This window comes from Crocuta crocuta, unplaced genomic scaffold (genome assembly GCF_008692635.1).
Source record: "Crocuta crocuta isolate KB4526 unplaced genomic scaffold, BGI_CrCroc_1.0 scaffold145, whole genome shotgun sequence".
Taxonomy (NCBI): Eukaryota; Metazoa; Chordata; class Mammalia; order Carnivora; family Hyaenidae; genus Crocuta; species Crocuta crocuta.
In genome coordinates, this window is record NW_027530857.1 from 342,557 (window position 1) to 360,428 (window position 17,872).

General features: G+C 43.8%; 2 protein-coding genes across 2 annotated transcripts in view; both read left to right on the plus strand.

Annotated features, from left to right (window-relative positions):
• RIPOR2 (RHO family interacting cell polarization regulator 2) overlaps positions 1-2,581 on the plus strand; it is a 225,301-nt gene extending 222,720 nt beyond the window's left edge. The window contains exon 24 of the mRNA XM_077769590.1: positions 2,003-2,581. Coding sequence (XP_077625716.1) covers positions 2,003-2,103 — 101 coding nt within the window. The 3' untranslated portion in view covers positions 2,104-2,581. The remainder of the gene's footprint in view (positions 1-2,002) is intronic.
• A 4,856-nt stretch (positions 2,582-7,437) lies between these two features.
• On the plus strand, positions 7,438-10,202 carry ARMH2 (armadillo like helical domain containing 2). The gene is made up of 2 exons (XM_077769578.1): positions 7,438-7,752; positions 9,713-10,202. The coding sequence occupies exons 1-2, from the start codon at positions 7,485-7,487 to the stop codon at positions 10,138-10,140; spliced, it is 696 nt and encodes a 231-aa protein (XP_077625704.1). The 5' UTR covers positions 7,438-7,484; the 3' UTR covers positions 10,141-10,202.
• Positions 10,203-17,872: the final 7,670 nt, after the last annotated feature.

The following is a 17,872-nucleotide window of genomic DNA, read 5'->3' on the forward strand; positions in this document are numbered from 1 at the left end:
TCGCCAGGAACGATGGCACAGCTGCTTCACCGGCGAGCCTCCCCCCCAGCCCCCGTGGCCCCCTCACCGCCAGCTCACCGTTCCCAGCACCACCTGCACAGTGGAATCGCCAAGGAGGCTTTAAATATACTCATGCCCAGGGTTCTACTCCCAAAGGTTCTGATTTCATTGGTCTGGGGCGTGCCACCGCGACGGAATCCTGACCCACCTACACTCTGTGGGACTCCAGGGAAGGAATGGAACACCTCTAAATTGGGACATATCCCTGCACAAGCGAGGAACTGGCCGGGTATTCGCTGGTTCTTAAATAGCGTTGGTTAGCCATGGCGTCCGGACTGTGCGCAAGTGGGGAAGGAGCCTGCTCTGGCCCCCGCCCCTCTGTCTCCCCCGGTCACCACCTGGAAAGGCGCTGTGCTTAATGTTTTATAGGTCAGGGCGTTGTGCAAATATTTTGTTTCAAATAAAGGATTCTACTCCAAAGCAATAGAAAGGTAAAAACTACTGAATTAGAGATGAAAAATAGCATTTGCCTCAGAAAAGTCAAGGTATGGAAAAACAATCTACAGAAATCTCTAAAATTTGGTGGCTCTGCCTAGAGAAGAGTTTCACTAAGTTCTTATAAATGCAGGTGACTCCCTCCTTTTGTGTCTGATATATTACTGAAAGAATGAAATATACCCTCCAGAAGCCAAACTTTTGGTTGATCAAGTGGTTTCCACAGAGGATAATACATGATAAAACCCACAATTGCACTGCTTTTCAAAACCTAACATCAATATATTTCTAGCGTTTCACGAATCTTTTTTTTACTTTTTTTCTTAACGATCTTTTTAATGTTTATTTTTTTGAGAGACAGTGTGTGAGTGGGGGAGGGGCAGAGAGAGAGGGAGACACAGAATCCAAAGCAGGCTCTAGGCTCTGAGCTGTCAGCACAGAGCCCAACACGGGGCCCAAACCCACGAACCGTGAGATCATGACCTGAGCCAAAGTGGGATGCTTAACGGACTGAACCACCCAGGCGCCCCTCTTAATGAACTTCTGATTGAGCACAACTCATTACCCCCAGCTTGTATTAAATACAGGAAAGCCTGCTTCTTGTCACTAGTTCTCTGTGACTTTTCCCCCATTTCCTAATCATTGTTTTAAATAGGCAAAATGGAATGGAATGTTCAGATAATTTGCAAATACGTGTTGGCTGTTCGAGATGGTACTACTGACAGACGTCACCTAGTTACTGGCTGGTAGATGGCATCACCCCATGTGTCCAAGGCCAAGGGCTATTTTTTATCTAAAGTTTGAAAGCCAATACTAGACTTTTATAAAAGACCCTTTTAGATATGTCAATATATATATAAGTAAAAGTTTATGTCAGTTTATAAAAAAGTAAAAGTTATACCAAAGTTCAATGCTTTGAAGTCAGGGGCCAGCCCTACTGAAATCCCTAACACACTTAAAATATAATCCATATGATTTCTCAGGAAGAAATTTATTGTGTGAAATTATTGCCATTAAAATGCCAGTGGGACTTCGACTGTTCCACACCCTGACGTTATTTTCATCTCTGACATTAACTCAAAAGTCCTTGGTTGTTCTACAAAGGGAAAAAGAGACAAACCAAAAAATGACTCTTAACCTGAGAGAACACACTGATGGTTACAGAGGGGAGGTGGGTGGGGGAAATGAGTGAAGGGGATTAAGAGCACACTTATCTTGATGAGCACAGGGTTATGTGTGGAGTTGTTGAATCACTGAATTGTACACCTGAAACTAATATAACACTGTGTTCACTACACTGGAATTTTTTTTAAGTATAAAAAAATGTTCTTGGTTCCACTAAACATTACCTAGGAAACAACATAATTAAGAATAACAGAAGATGACTTTCCTTGCTAAAGTTAACAAAACATAGCAGTCCACTCCCAAACAACTGGTATCCATTTGTTATCCTGAGTGATGAATAAGAAAGTTAAACTGCTGTTTATTTTTGATGTTCTGTGCACAGGAGAAGATGGGCGGCTGGCGTATGAACAGCTGGACAAATTTCCTCGAGACAGTGTTAACGTCGCAGGGCGACATGGGGCTGAAGTCGCCACGGCCTTTTAAGGAGCTCTGCCTAACAGCTGTCGTAATAAATGGCCCTGTTCATGAAGATGGTGCTGGGATTTAGCAGGAATGTTTAAAACCTGAAGAGTTCTGCTGCGGTGGTCTGGAAATGTAAGATGGTGTAGACAGAATTCAAAGTCGAGTACCTCTCTGTTTTCCCTTTGGCCAGTAGAATAGGGCTGCGTATGACTCCGTAGATTACAGTGTCAACTGAGTCTGACAGTACTTAGCAAAAGAGTCTATTTTATCTCCTATGTATGGAATTTTAAAACAGCCATCTTTGTACTTTTTTGGAAGTTCTTCTCTAAGCCTGAAGTCGTCACGTGATACTTTGATGACTATCATCCACCTTGTGGTGTTTCTCTGTCGTGTCCTGAGGGTCGAGTGGCCCCACCAGCTACCTAATTTTACCTTAAATGGAAAGCACAAAAAAGAATTTCTTCAAATAAAGGTTTACCTGCAGGACTTGGTAAAATGACACCTTGTAAGACTTTAACACTTTTTTAACTTCATTTTCCCCCCCAAGCCTCCACTACTGCTTTTGTTTCTTTTCTCCATCCCGACACTTCCCAAAGCACGTTTCCGTGATGGTTGGAAGGCAGGTAGGTGACGAAGGACTACCTTATTGAGGGGACACCCGTACTCCTTAAAAGAAGACATTCAAAGTTGAAGCTTTTTTGAGCAAGAGCCATTTTTTTTTTATGATACTTTTACAACAGAGGTATTTTGCTGCTAAGACAAATCAAAACCAAAAGTCGTGGACTCAGAAAGCTCTGATGCTCTTTGGAGTTCTCAACCTGCAGAGGAGACTCACAAGTGGTCCTTGGAGGAAGAAGCAAGCCCGGAGGAACGAAGGGCTTGCTGCCCCAGAGAAGNCGAAAGCTCTGATGCTCTTTGGAGTTCTCAGAAAGTAGCACAGGGAACCTGCAGAGGAGACTCACAAGTGGTCCTTAGAGGAAGAAGCAAGCCCGGAGGAACGAAGGGCTTGCTGCCCCAGAGAAGTCACTCGTCGCTGGGTGGGACCTCTTGGCCAAATAGTTAGAACAACAGCCCTCCCTTACTGCTTCTGCATCAGGGCAGCAAGTCCACTAAATAAACTACAAGACCACTCGCTAGCTCCTACTAACTTTCCTTCCTCTTTGGGGGCTGCCGAGATACCAGAATGTGTGAGTGTGATTCAAACTGTGGAAAATCAACTATTCTGGATGTGTTTGTATCAAATATTTAGGTGTCGTTTTAAATATTTACATTTTAGCAAGACCTTTAACAACAACTCTTATTCCATTTTAAAGTAAAAATTGTTTGCCAGGCTTCCTGGCAAATAGTCCTTTCAACTGTGAAGTTACAATGTGTATATATATTTGTATATTTATAAATATTATATATGCATATATCCTTCATTTTAAAGGTACATTGTACAGTCTGTAGGTAGCATGTATAGTCGGTAGCCTATAGTCTCTGTTCAATGGTTGAAATGATTCTTTTTATAGAAAATCAAATCACAAATGTTAGAGTTTTGTTAGTTTCATTTTTGTTTTCTAATTTTTTGAATATTGCATGAGTAATTAATTCCATATCTTTTGTATTCATTTCTGCATTTTATTTTTGCTCGGAGGGTGTGCCTCTAGTTTTGTGGCATTTGTATTCATCACTCTTTCAATCATGTAAGTTAAAATAAAAATTATTTTTGAATTATTACTCTTATGCACAGAGTCTGCTCTGTTTTTCACTTGCCCTTCTTAAAAACTGGCATTTCCACAGCACAGTACGCCTCATTTTGCAACTTGAATTTCTTATCTTGAAATTCCTTCACTTGAAAGATTTGTTGTAAAGCTAATTGGAGAAAAAGAGCTGTGTTTCAGAATTGTGGTATCTGAGCAGAGACCGCGAGCCCCTTCAGGATGCTAAGGGCCCTCATTTATTTGTGTGTTCCCAGCCCGCACCCCACCTGTGCCATCACAGACGCTTCACCCCCACGTTCGACTGGGAGAGAAGTATTCACCCACTGACGTTATTAAATACCGGTGATTTCTTTACCTGAGTCAGTAGGGAAAAAAATGTCCTATAAGGAAGGTTTATTGCCACGCTGTTTAACCGAATTGCCTTCCTTAACTTCACAAGAGGGTAAGGAAAATTGTAAACCCCAGCTTGGCAGAAAACACCAGCACTTCTTACTGTATCCGAAAAGCAAATTAGGCAAATGGAAAAAAATATTTTTATCCCTGAAGTTTTCCTGGAGAGAATATCTCTTCTTAAACCAATATTCTCTTGTGTTTGAGAAATGCTAAGTATACTTTGTGTGAGAAACAAATCATTTGCTAAAAAATCTGATCTCTAACTTCTCACTTATTCAAAAAGTTTTTCTTTCTCTATTTATCTGCATACTTACTGTGAATAAGGTACATCCCGCGACTGTTCTCACACTGCAGACACAGCAGGAAGGAAAAACAAAAGACCTAAAAACCTCTGCCCTCACAGGCTCGTATTCTGACGAGGGGAGACAAGACAGGGAAGGCATCACACTTGTACAAGGTTGGGGACAGGAGCAGTGACATGGCAAAGGTCACAAGTTTGAAGAGGGTGTCCGGGGAAGGCCTAACAAAATTCCAACCTGAGGAACTGAGGGGTCCACCATGTGAAGATCACCGGGAAGAAGAGGTAACCAGAAACACGGGGACCTTGAAAAAGAGCCGTGCGTGGGGTTTTCGATTTTCTAGCAGACACTATTTACTTTTAAATTCTTTTCTGGTAGACACATTTTAAAAAGTAAAAAGAATAGGGGAAGTTAACTTTAATAATACATTTTGGGGGGTGCCTGGGTGACTCAGTCGGTTAAGCATGCAACTCTTGATTCCAGCTCCGGTCATGATCTCACGGTTAGGAAGTTTGAGCCCCTGCATTGGGCTCCACACTGATGATGCAGAGCCTGCTTGGGATTCCCTCTCTCTCTGCCTCTCACTTTGTCCCTCCCACTGTGAGATCGTGACCTGCGCCAAAATCAAGAGTCGGACACTGACTGAGCCACCCAGGCAACTTCATTCTTTTTTTTTCATACCAAATCTTCAAAATCCAGCATGTGGCTTATACTTACAGCACATGTCAATTCAGATGAGTCACACTCACGTGCTGCAAACTACATGTGGCTACAGTGCTGCCCGATGCATGCCCGCGGGTCCCAGTTGTCCCACTGAGAATCCTAGATGGCCTATACGTGCACACACACGTGCTCACATACACGCATGCACACGTGTATGGATACAGGGTACCAAGCATGGATGACATGTTTGTCATGCCTCTTTCAGGCTCTTCTCACGTAGAACAGTAGCCTCTCTCCCTTTTCTTGAGCTTCCCTATCGTGATATATTTGAAGAGTACAGGCAAGCACGTTTTGTAGAATGTCCCGGATTTGGACAGGGGGTCCAAATTTCTACATTGGAAATGAGATGAGAGACAAATAAAAGCCAAGGGTAAATCCAAAAGTTTCAGCCGGAACCACTGAAAGGATCGGCCACCATCTTCCACGACAGCGAAACTGACCAGGCGCTGGCTGGGAGAGGAAGACCGCCGGTCCTGATTCGGACGTGTTATATTCGAGGAGCCATGTAGACACCCAAATGGATGGCTACCGAGTTGGCAACAATGTGTTTGGAGTTCAGGTGAGAAATCTAGTTAAAAATACAAAACTGAGGAAGGGGGTGCTCAGTTGGTGGGAAGGTGTGACTCTTGATCTTGGGGTTGTGAGTTCAAGCCCCATGTTGGTATAGAGATTGCTTAAAAAATAAAGTGAAATATGAGGTGCATGGGTGGCTCAATCAATTGAGCATCTGACTCTCCATCGCGGCTCAGGTCATGATCTAATGTTTGTGAGTTTGAGCCCCACCTCGGGCTCTGAGCTGACAGCATGGAGCCTACTTGGAACTCACTCCCCCTTTCTCACTGCCCCTACCCTACTCACTCTGTCTCTCAAAATAAATAAAATTTTTAAATAAAAAATAAAATGTTAATATATATATATATGGGTCTTCAGCATATGGATGGCACTTAAAGCCATGAGACTGGCTTATTTCCTCTAGGACGTGTAGATCAAAACAAAGAAGAGCTGTAAGGAACAGCCTTGAGACACCCCCATATTTAGAGGTCATAGACAGGAGGAACCAGCAACGGAAAACGGAGGGTGGCAAGCAGGAGAAAATGGAGTGTGACGCCTTAGAAGCTGTTTGCTAGGCGAATCAAGTGTTTTGAGGAAACAGGAGTATCACATGCTGAGGACTGAGAACTGGACTCAGCAGAATGAAGGTCATCAGTGACCCTGCAGAGCGATTTTAATAGATTCTTGGGTGTGAAGTATCTCTTTGGAGTACATCCAAGAGAGGGTGCAAGAATATTTGAAACGCTAAGTGTTGCAACTCTTTGAAAAGTTCTTGGTGCCTGGGTGGCTCAGTCAGTTGAGCGTCCGACTTCGGCTCAGGTCATGATCTCACATTTCATGGGTTCGAGCCCTGTGTCGGGCTCTGTGCTGACAGCTCAGAGCCTGGAGCCTGTTTCGGGTTCTGTGTGTCTCTCTCTCTCTGCCCCTCCCCTGCTCATGCTCTGTCTCTCTCTCAAAAATAAACAAACATTAAAAAAAAAGTTTTGATATAAACAGGAGCAGAGCAATAACTTGGTGGAGGGATTCTATGAGGTCAAGTGTTGTATTTTTTTTTTTTTAATGAGAAGAAGTACAGCCTACTTGTTGATGTGAAAAGGATCCAGTCAACATGGAAAACTTGGTTAAGCCAAGGGAAGAATTGCAGGGTGCTGTCTGTGAGTGGGACAAGTCATGAAACGTACTGCAGGAATGGAGACGGGTCCATGAGAGCTGGATGGTTGGAGTCTATGTGCGTGTGCGCACACGGAGACAGGTGGACGCAATGAGAGGCAACCATGCCTCCCGTCGACAGCTTCTATTTCCTCAGCAAAACAGGATCAACATAGGACGTCCATGATGATGTGGAGGAAAACTCTGATTCCATGACAAATAAGCAGAATAGGCACGATGCTGTGGAAGGGAATTCAGAACGGACTGGAATACGCCAAGGAGGACAGGCAAGTCCCCGTAGATCCTGTGCAAGCAGAGGGGCGAGGGCGGGATCGCACCCAGCGTGCGAGAGGAGATGCCAGTGTGGTTGACGCTGAGAGTCCGTGTGTAAGTGAACTTGGTTTGGCTGAAACTGTAGAAGGCCTTCGATGCCGGCCTGAAGAATGGAGGCCTCCGTTGCTTGCCCCTGACTTGTGGATTCCATTCTCCGGTGTCGCTAAGAGATGCGCCCAGAGTTCTAGACTGTGAACCTTGGCAGCCACAGCACAAGCGTAACTGGAGCACCGCGGGCCTTTCTCGCGCAATGGCTAAGACACGAACTTCCTATGCACGGTTTTGGACTCAGATCTGTCACTATTTTGTGAGGCTGTACCGGCGCCTCCAGAAGTTCTGGAATGTCACTGTGAAGCACTTTTTCATTAAGAAGAAGGAAGAAGAAGAAATCCCTTCGGTTGACAGTATTTTTCACAAAGAAAAATTCGTGGTGCTGGGTCGAATATTGAAGAATCAATCTTTAGCCGTTGAGAAGAGGGCTCAGGCTGCATATAGAATCGGACTGTTGGCCTTCACGGGTACGGATTTATTTTTTCGTTTTTAATGTTTATTCATTTTTGAGAGACAGAGACAGAGTGTGAGCAGAAGGGCAGAGAGAGAGGGAGGCACAGAATCCGAAGCAGGCTCCAGGCTCCAGGCTGTCAGCACAGAGCCCAACAGGGGCCTTGAACTCATGAGCCAGGAGATCATGACCTGACGTGAGGTCAGGTGCTTAAGCAACGGAGCCCCCCAGGTGGCCCATGCCGGTACTGATTTAACCAGCTGTGCTAACATAGGTCTTTCAAAACCTTTTTGCTTGTTGTAACACTCTAAGTTAGTGATTTTCATAACTCTGGTCTTAAGATTCCAATAACTTTTCCGTTGCCTAAATTTTCAGTTTTTTGTCTTTCTACCATCAAAGATATTTACTAATCATTTTCTCCTGAAGGAGCTCATGTTTTAAAAGAATGTGTCCATCCGCTAGATTCTACTGAAATCATTAGTGCACTATATGCTAACTAACTTGGATGTAAATTTAAAAATAATTAGGGGTTAAGTGTCCAACTTTGGCTCAGGTCATGATCTCACGGTTCGTGGGTTTGAGCCCCACGTTGGGCTCTGTGCTGACAGCTCAGAGCCTGGAGCCTGTTTCAGATTCTGTATCTCCCTCTCTCTCTGACCCTCCCCTGCTCATGCTGCCTCTCTCTCTCTCTCTCTCAGAAATAAATAAAACATTAAAAAAATTTTTTAAAAAGGAAAGACACTTGGGGTATTAGTGAAGAGCAATTGCTAATGTATATTTGGCCAGAAAATTAAGTGGTTAACTGCTCAAACATCCACCACTCTAATGACTATCAGGTTTAAACTCACTCCACTTTTTTTTCCAGTGATTTTCAGGATATGTGATGAAATTTTATACATTATCTTCAACATCACATCTCTTGATTAGAAGCTCTGGCTGGTAGCTATAAATCTCTTTGACAGACCCATGTCTTTTTTAATGGGTTGCCTAGATGTAATTCGATAGACTAAATTTTTCAAAGAATGACGTCCGTGAGCGAAAACATTTACCGTTTTCAAGGACCAAGGGGTCCTAGGTGCCAGAATGGGTGAGAGCCACTGGCATGGAGCTACAAGGAAGACAGGGGACTCCCGTGTGAAGGAAGGGTAAACGGTGTCCGCCACCTGAGAAATTTCCCTGTATAGCTTTGTTCACCATTTGGGGGAAGAGCTGGTTAGTTATAAAAGAGTCAGAATTCTTTAACTTGATGGTATATAGCCTTAGCCTTACTTACACTGGTGGAAGGCAGGGAAAGATTAACATTGGCTAGAACATCCTCGGGTCCATGGGACTGTGGTCTCGCCACTAAGGGAAATCCAAGCCAGGTCAAACCCCCAGTGGCTAGAATCTGGCCGGGTAGGCCAGCTCCCCCTCACCCCCTGAAGAGTTTTCGTCCAATGTTTCCTTGGCTAGTACCGTCTTAGGGTTTGAGATTTGAACAAGGGCAATCCGGGCTTCAGGTACAGGAGGAAAGTAGAGTCTAGGACCAGGCTGGGTCAGTAACCAAAGCAAGGACCATCTTGTAAGGTCATGTTGGTCCCAGAGCTGGGAAATGAGACATCAGAGAGAACGGGATAGCAAGGCACAGCTCCTGAGAAACCTCTTACGAGTTAGATCCTGGCTTTGCAGGAAGTGTTTTGATTTTCCATTTTGTTTGTCTATTCATCTTGAAATACTGACTCCTAGGTGCCTGAATAAAGGAACCAGGGAGAAGCCTTTGGGCAGGCAGGGGATTTCCAGGGCTTTTCATAGTTTTTGCTCATCAACACACTTTTTCGTGTTCACGGCAGCGCACCAGGAGGAGAAAAGGAAAAAGGAAAAGTCAGAGAATCCAAAGCGTCAGTATAGGCAAAAGGAATGTGGACACATCAGCATTCCAATGTCACCAGCTCCTAGATGTACCAAATACTTCTGAAATGCAAATACTTCTTTTCCAGGAGGCCCCACTGCTGGGAAATATGCGGCAGAGCACATGAAAGAAGTGGCCAACTTGTTGCAAAATCACCAGATGGCCCAGAAAGTAAAGATCCTGCTGCTGCAGAGTGTAGCCTGCTGGTGCTACCTGGATCCCGTGAGCCAGAAGAAAGCCAAGCATTTCAAGTTTATCCCGATCCTCACGGAGATCTTTGAGGACAAAGTCGATTCTGGCATCAGGAGTGAAACCAACAGGAGCCTCCTTGTTAAATTCTGGGCTTGCTACGCGCTCTCCGTCATGACGTGCAATAACTTGTCCTGCACAAAGGAGCTGAGAGACTGCACTAATCTGAAATATCATTTGCAAATACTGGCGAGTGAGAATTGGTCTGGGTGGCCTGAGAATTTTGCAGAGGTGCTGTATTTCCTCATCGGTTTTCACAGGAATTAATTTTTGTAAAGGAAGCTACGGGTGCATTAGCTGGAAAACTGAAATAAACAATAACGAGTCGAGACAGTAAAGTGTTTTCTTTTAGGCGGTTGAAAAATCCTCTCTCAATTGTCATGGTGACCGAAATAACCAAACGTATGAAAAGCATTGCTGTTTAAAATGATCTCATAGAGGGGCGCCAGGGTGGCTCAGTCGGTTGAGCATCCGACTCTCCATTTCATCTCAGGTCATGATCTCACGTTTCGTGAGTTCGAGCCCCACGTTGGGCTCTAAGCTGACAGCATGGAGCCTGCTTGGGTTTCTCTCTCCCTCTCTCCCTGCCCCTCCCCTGCTTGTGCTGTCTCTCTCTCTCTCTCTTTAAATAAGTAAATAAACGTAAAAAAAATTTTAATGAAAATTAAATGACCTCATAAGATATAAGTTCATAAAATGGGGATTCAGTGAATGATGTTACCTACGCAACTGTTAGGAACAAAGTTGTGTTTGGCGGGTTATCAGATGACATTACTACAAGGCGCCTAGAAATGCCGAATCCTAACCTCACCCACCGCCACCCTAGTAGTGGACATGCCCCACCTGTACCCTTTCAGCCCTGACTGTCTCAGTGCCGATCTGCCAGCTGCCACCACTTTAGCTGAGAGGGTTTCCTGGCCACCAGCACATGAACCTGTTGCAGGTCAGCTGGGAGTTCGGGGCAATTAACACTCAATAAAACGGCAACTTCACTCCACTGGTAGAACTCTGGATGGAGACGGGGGTGCTGTGTGTTCAGACACCTAGAGACAGCCTACAGGTAAGCTCTCGGGTTTTCCTACAGAGACGCGCACAATCCCTATGTTACCAGCTAGGGAATAAGTAGCAGAAACCCTGCACTTGACTTCCGTGCCCCCCAGTCTCATTAAAAGCTTGATTGCAGAGGGGCGCCTGGGTGGCTTAGTCGGTTAAGCGTCCGACTTTCGCTCAGGTCATGATCTCGCGGTTCGTGGGTTCGAGCCCCGCGTCGGGCTCTGTGCTGACTGCCGGCTCGGAGCCTGGAGCCTGTTTCAGAGTCTGTGACTCCCTCGCTCTCTGACCCTCCCCTGCTCACGCTGTCTCTCTCTCTCTCTCTCCGTCTCTCTCTCTCTCTCCTAGAAATAAATAAAACATTAAAAAAAAAAAAAGCTTGATTGCAGAAAGTGATACTGATCTCAAGTGCCTAAAAGCACACGAACAGTTGCCTCTGGCTTACGCAGCCATCGGAGGTTGAATTTTTCACCTTTTTCACACACTGGCTCTGACTGAGCTGTGCCTCAGTGTGATGTGGAAAAGGCGGTGCAGGTCTGTGATCCTGGCTTGTATTTCTCATAGGAGTGCTGATCACGCCACGTGGATTCGTGGGGCACACGTGCTCTCATGTTAAACCAGAGAAAGTTGTGTTCCGCTGAGCTGCTGTATGTTCTCCTCCTTTGTGGATTTGGGGAAGGCAGCTTTTCTCAAACTAGAATCCTATTTATGGTGGTAGATTAAGGGTTGGAAATTGGAAGTCTCATTTAGAGACTGGGTCATGGTCAGAAATTACTTTTTGTTAGTGCTTCTTATTTTATTATGTTTTGAAGTTTGTTTATTTTTTGAGAGTGAGAGAGTGAGAACCAGCAGGGAAGGGGTAGAAAGAGAGAGAGACAGAAGTGGGCTCTCTGCTGTCAGCACGAATGTGGGGCTCGAACTCACAAACTATGAGATCATGACCTGAGCTGAAGTAGGATGCTTAACTGACTGAGCCACCCAGGCGCCTCTGTTCATGCTTTTTCAATTAAATTTTAATAATAATTTCAAAGGAATACATGAACATACTTTAAAAAGTCAAATAATGCAAGGACCCTGACCAAGAAACAGCAGTCCTTGAAGCCCTCCTGATTCACACTCCCAGAGACAACCGTTTGAATTCTTTCGGCTGTTTCTTCTGGGTTGTTTGTTTGTTTGGGTTTTTTTGTTTTGTTTATTTCCATAGGTCTAAATAGTTCACATACATTGCTACTTTTTCCCCCCAATTTTAGGTAATTTTCTTTTTACTTAATATGACAGTTAAGGTCTTGAGGTTCCGACCCCGTTCCTTGCTGGGGTCTCTTCTTCCTCCCTTAATATATAATCATGCCACAGTTGTTCATGAAAATAACAGCAATACTTCAATGTTTTTCGTAACTAAGTAGTATCGCGTCATATCATTTCCTTCCTCCTACAACTCTGTTTTCCCTGGAGTCTGGCTCCCTTGTTTTATTGCTTAGTCTCATTCATGGATTCCCATCTCCATAGCGGCTCAACCACTCAAGAGTTGCCCGTTGAGTGAGTGTTTCCTCCTGAAGCCAGCCCCCACCCTGGATTTTTCCACGCTCATTTTCCCATCTGCACCTGCCACCTGGCTAGCGAATATTCTAGGATTTCCCTTCACCACTGGGGATCCCCTCTCTCTCTCCATGTTGCACCCTCCATTTCCCACATACCACTGAGTTCCTTTTTCTGGTTCACTCCCACAGCTGAATTTGGAGCAGGTTTTCCACTAGTTTCCTCAGGAAGAATGAAGAGGAGGTTAATTTTTGGAGACCTGCCATTTCCAACGATATGTTTATTTTTCTCATGTGGTCATCAGACGTCAGCATGCCTTTGACCCTGGAGGAGCAGCAGAGAACATCAAACCCCTGACTCCTCAGAAGGCAAGAGCCAGGCTGAGCACATTCAGTTTATTTGTCCCAAAGCCTACAGTCAGTGAGGCCACTCACCTCTACTGAGACAGGAGTGTTCAGGACGGGAGTTTCACACCCCTGGAAGAAAATATCAGATTTAGAGTCTTTTTAAATGTTTTTCCTTTTTTTTAGAGACCAAGAGAGACAGAGGACAAGCAGGGGAGGGGCAGAGAGAGAGGGAGACACAGAACCCGAAGCCGCTCCAGGCCCTGAGCTGCCAGTGCACAGCCCAACGCAGGGCTCAAACTCACAAACCAAGAAATCATGACCTGAGCCCAAGTCAGATGCTTAACTGCCTGAGCCCCCCAGGCGCCCTGAAAACACCAGATTTAGAAAAGTAGCAGGCTCCCCTGTATCTTTCCAGAGGTATTCTATCTGTACACAAGAAAAGTACATATATTCCTTTTCTTAGTCTTTTTTGTTTTAACATATAGTAGAGTTTTATTTGCACCAGTATTTTTTTTCTGGTGTTCACCTCTTTTTAAATTGAAGTATAATTAACATGCAATATTATATTAGCTTCAGGTACACAATATAATGATTCAACAATTCTATATATTACTCACTGCTCATTGTGACAAGTGTACTCTTTTTCTTTTTAAGTTTATTTATTTTAAGAGAGAGCACAGAATGTGAGTGGGGGAGGGGCAGAGAGAGAAAGACATCCCAAGCAGGCTCCACATTGTCAGCACTGAGTCTGATACGGGGCTCAAATCGCTAACCATGAGATCATGTCCTGAGCCGAAATCAAGAGTCGGACACTTAACCAGCCGAGCCGCCCAGGCGTCCCATGATAAGTGTATCTGTTTCACTCATCACCCCCCAACCCCCACCTTTTCTCTGGCAACCACCAGCGTGTTTTCTGTATTTAAGAGTCTGTTTTGAGTCTCATTTTTTGTTTTTTTGTTTGTTTCTTGAATTCCACATGAGTGAAATTATATGGTATTTGTCCTTCTCTGACTTATTTCACTTAGCATTACACCCTCTGGGTGCATCCATGCTGTTCCCAACGTCAAGAGCTCATGCTGTTTTATGACTAATATTCCATTATCTATATACCTATATCTATATCATGTCTATCTATACCTCTCATGTCTTTATCCACTCATCTATATCTATATATCTATAATCTACATCTATATCTATACCCTCTATCCCACATTTTCTTAATCCGCTCATCTATCTGTGAACACTTGGGCTGCTTCCATATCTTGGCTATTGTAAATAATGCTGCAATAAATAGAGGGGTGTATGTATCTTTTCAAATTAGTGTTTTCATTTTCTTTGGGTCAATATCTAGTAATGGAATTACTGGATCATATGGTTAACTTCTATTTTTTACTTTTTGAGGAGCCTCCATGCTGTCTTCCCATGGTATCTGCACCAACTTACATTTCTACCAACAGTGTACAAAGGTTCCTTTTTCTCCACTTCCTTGCCAACGCTTGTTATTTCTTGTGTTTTTTATTTAAGCCATTCTAACAGGTATAAAACCATCTATCATTGCAGTTTTAATTTGCATTTCTCGGGTGATGAGTGATGTTGAGCATCTTTTCATGTGTCTGTTGGTCATTTGTATGTCTTCTTTGGAGAAATGTCTATTCAGGTCCCCTGCCCATTTTTTTATTAGATTTTTTTTTTTTTTTTTTTGGTTTTGGTAGTTGTAGAAGTTCTTTATATAGCTTAAATATTAACCTTTTATGGGATATGTCATTTGCAAATATCTTCTCCCATTCAGTAGGTTGCTTTTCTGTTTTGTTGATGGTTTCCCTCACGGTCCAGAGGCTTTTTAGTTTGGTTTAGTCCCAATATAGTAATTTTGCTTTTGTTTCCTTTGCCTCAGTAGACCTATCTAGAAAAGTGTTTCTATGGCTGATGTCAAAGAAATCACTGGCTATGTTTTCTTCTACAAGTTTGATGGTTTCAGGTCTCACAGTTAAGTTTATAATCCATTTTGAGTTTATTTTTGTGTATGGTGTAAGGAAGGGGTCCAGCTTCATTCTTTTCCACGCTGCTGTACACTTTTCCCAGCACCATTTATAGGAGAGATTGTCTTTTCGCCTTGTATGTTGCTTGCTTCCTTTGTCCTAAATTGACCATAAAAGTGTGGGTTCATTTCTGGTATCTCTATTCTGTTCTACTGACCTGTATGTCTACCTCTGTGCAGGACCACACTGTTGGGATTACTACACCTTTGCTGTGTATCTTGTAATCTGAGATGATGATACCTCCAGGTTTGTTCCTCCTTTTCAAGATAGTTTTGCCGATACAGGGTCTTTTGTAGTTCCACACAACTTTTAGGATGGCTTGTTCTAGTTCTGTGAAAAATGGTGTTGTACCTACCAATACTTTATCTTGCTCTTTGTTTTATACCTTAAAGAGTTTCTTCATTCTTTTCTGCTTCAGAGTATTCCATTGTACGACTGAACAAGAATTTATATAACCAGGCTTGAAGTGTAGACATTTAGGTTATTCCCTGTCTTTTGATAGTTCAAACCTGTGATGAGTAAGGTTTTTTTTTAAAAAAATTTAATGTTTATTTTTGAGAGAGAGACAAACAGACAGAGTGTGAGCAGGGAGGGGCAGAGAGAGACACACACACACACACACACACACACACAGAATGTGAAGCAGGCTCCAGGCTCTGAGCCGTCAGCACCGTGCCTGATGTAGGGCTCGATGTGGGGCTTGAACTCATGAACTGAGAGACCATGACCTCAGCCGAAGTCAGGCCCTTAGCCCACTGAGCCACCCAGGCACCCCATGAATAAGTTTAAATATAGATCGTTTCACACATGTGGGATCATATCTGTGGAATACATTTCTAGAAATGGGATTGCTTAACATTACTATTTTTTTGTTGTTTTTAAGTTTCCTTCTGTGCCCTGTTTTGTCACTTTTCCTTTGTCCTCTTTGGACTATTAGCTGTCTCATCAGTGTGAGATTATGTCTTTATAGATTACTGTCATATTTTTTTGTTTTTTTTAATTTTCCTTCTGTGCCCTGTTTTGTCACTTTTCCTTTGTCCTCTTTGGACTATTAGCTGTCTCATCAGTGTGAGATTATGTCTTTATAGATTACTGTCATATTTTTTTGTTTTTTCATCTTTGTATTTTGGCATCCAGTTCAGAACCTGCACATTTAAGGGATTCAGACTCATTCTAGAGGAACAAGTAGCTAAAGTACATATACAGGACTTATAGTCATGAATATAAATTTATTTTTATTTATTTATTTATTAGATTTTAGTTTGCTAATGTTTAGTGCAATATTGGTTTCTGGAGTAGAATTCAGTGATTCATCACTTACAACACTCAGTGCNATTACTGTCATTTTTAATGGGGCCTAGGGAGACAGAGGAGCTAAATGGCTGGGTTTGAAGCACATGTTTAACCGGAAGTTGCTGTGGCCCCTCTTCTGACAGTGCTTAGTGAACTTTGGTTAACATCCTCTCTACAGAAGCGTAGCTTGTAAGGCAGCCTCACTCTGCTGTTGTATTCAAATTCCTCTGCACTCCGGCTCACCTGGAAGTTGAAAGCGGTAAAATAAAAGGATGACTTGGGCCTTGAGGCATCTGTATGCTAAGCTTTGAATTTGGAACTGGTTTACCAAAGTTGTAACAGCCATCAGTTACTTTACTTTCCTTGGTTGCTCCTTACACCCTCATCCCTCCCCAACATTTGAGTTCCCCTAGAAGTGAACTCCAGTTAAGAATTTGAATGCAGGGGGGGCGCCTGGGTGGCTTAGTCGGTTAAGGGTCCGACTTTCGCTTAGGTCATGATCTCGCGGTTCGTGGGTTCGAGCCCCGCGTCGGGCTCTGTGCTGACTGCCGGCTCAGAGCCTGGAGTCTGTTTCAGTCTGTCACTCACTCTCTCTCTGACCCTCCCCTGCTCACGCTGTCTCTCTCTCTCTCCTAGAAATAAATAAAACATTAAAAAAATTAAAAAAAAAAGAATTTGAATGCAGGGACCATATTTGGAAGACTGATCTAAGGAACAATAGGGTCAGGGAGAAAGGCGACAGGTGTGTGATCAAGAAAGTTACCATCTAGGTCAAGGGAACTTGTGGGGCGCCTGGGTGGCTCAATCGGCTGAGTGTCTGACTTTGGCTCAGGTCACAATCTCACAATTCATGGGTTCAAGCCTCGCGTCGGGCTCTGTGCTGACAGCTAGCTCAGAACCTGGAGCCTGCCTCGGATTCTGTCTCCCTCTCTCTCTAACCCCCCTCCCTTGCTCATGCTGTCTTTCTCTCTCTCAAGAATAAATAAAACATTTAAGAAAAAAAAGGAACTTGCGACCCTACTGGGGTGCTGCTCTGGTAAATACACAACACACACCTCAGTTATGAGCTCAGGCAAACCAACTCCTATCCTTCTTGGTTGACCTAATGACCTCATTAGCTAAAACCTAAAATTCGGCTGAGGTATCTTGGAAGAGGCAGGGTGGGCACCGGGTGGTTTTCTAAACAAAGCCAAGGGCCCTAAGGCTGTGTGTGGACGTGTGTGGCGCTCTGGCTCACTAGAATCAGCGTCTCCTTCTGATGACACTTCAGTTTCTTTTGCGGGACTATCTTGCCCAGAGTATAGTCTTAAGAGACTGCCAGCCATGCCATCTTGCCCTCCGCGGAAGGGTGACGTTAGCCGGGCTACGCCAAACTTGCCATCTCAGGAAAGGGGCGATGGAACAGCACTAAGACGATGTTGATTAGCACCTGCTACGGGGGCCCCAGTGCCGCTCTGGTTTCTGCTTCCTTGGGGCCTTTGCAGTATTCCAATGAATCCCATTTTTGTTCATGGCACAGAGGGTTAGTTTCTGTGTTTTACAAAGAACTCCAAGAAAGGCAGGAAGAGACACATGAAGTTCAAGAACTTTTTTAGACTAGTTTTTCGACATCTCTTAGTAACATTTCGTTTTCTTCCCCAGATCTCACCCCCTCCCCCCCCCACCATACCCACTGTTTTTAAACTTGTCTATACCGGTGTATAGAAAAGCAATTAATTTAGGGTTATTTTTAAA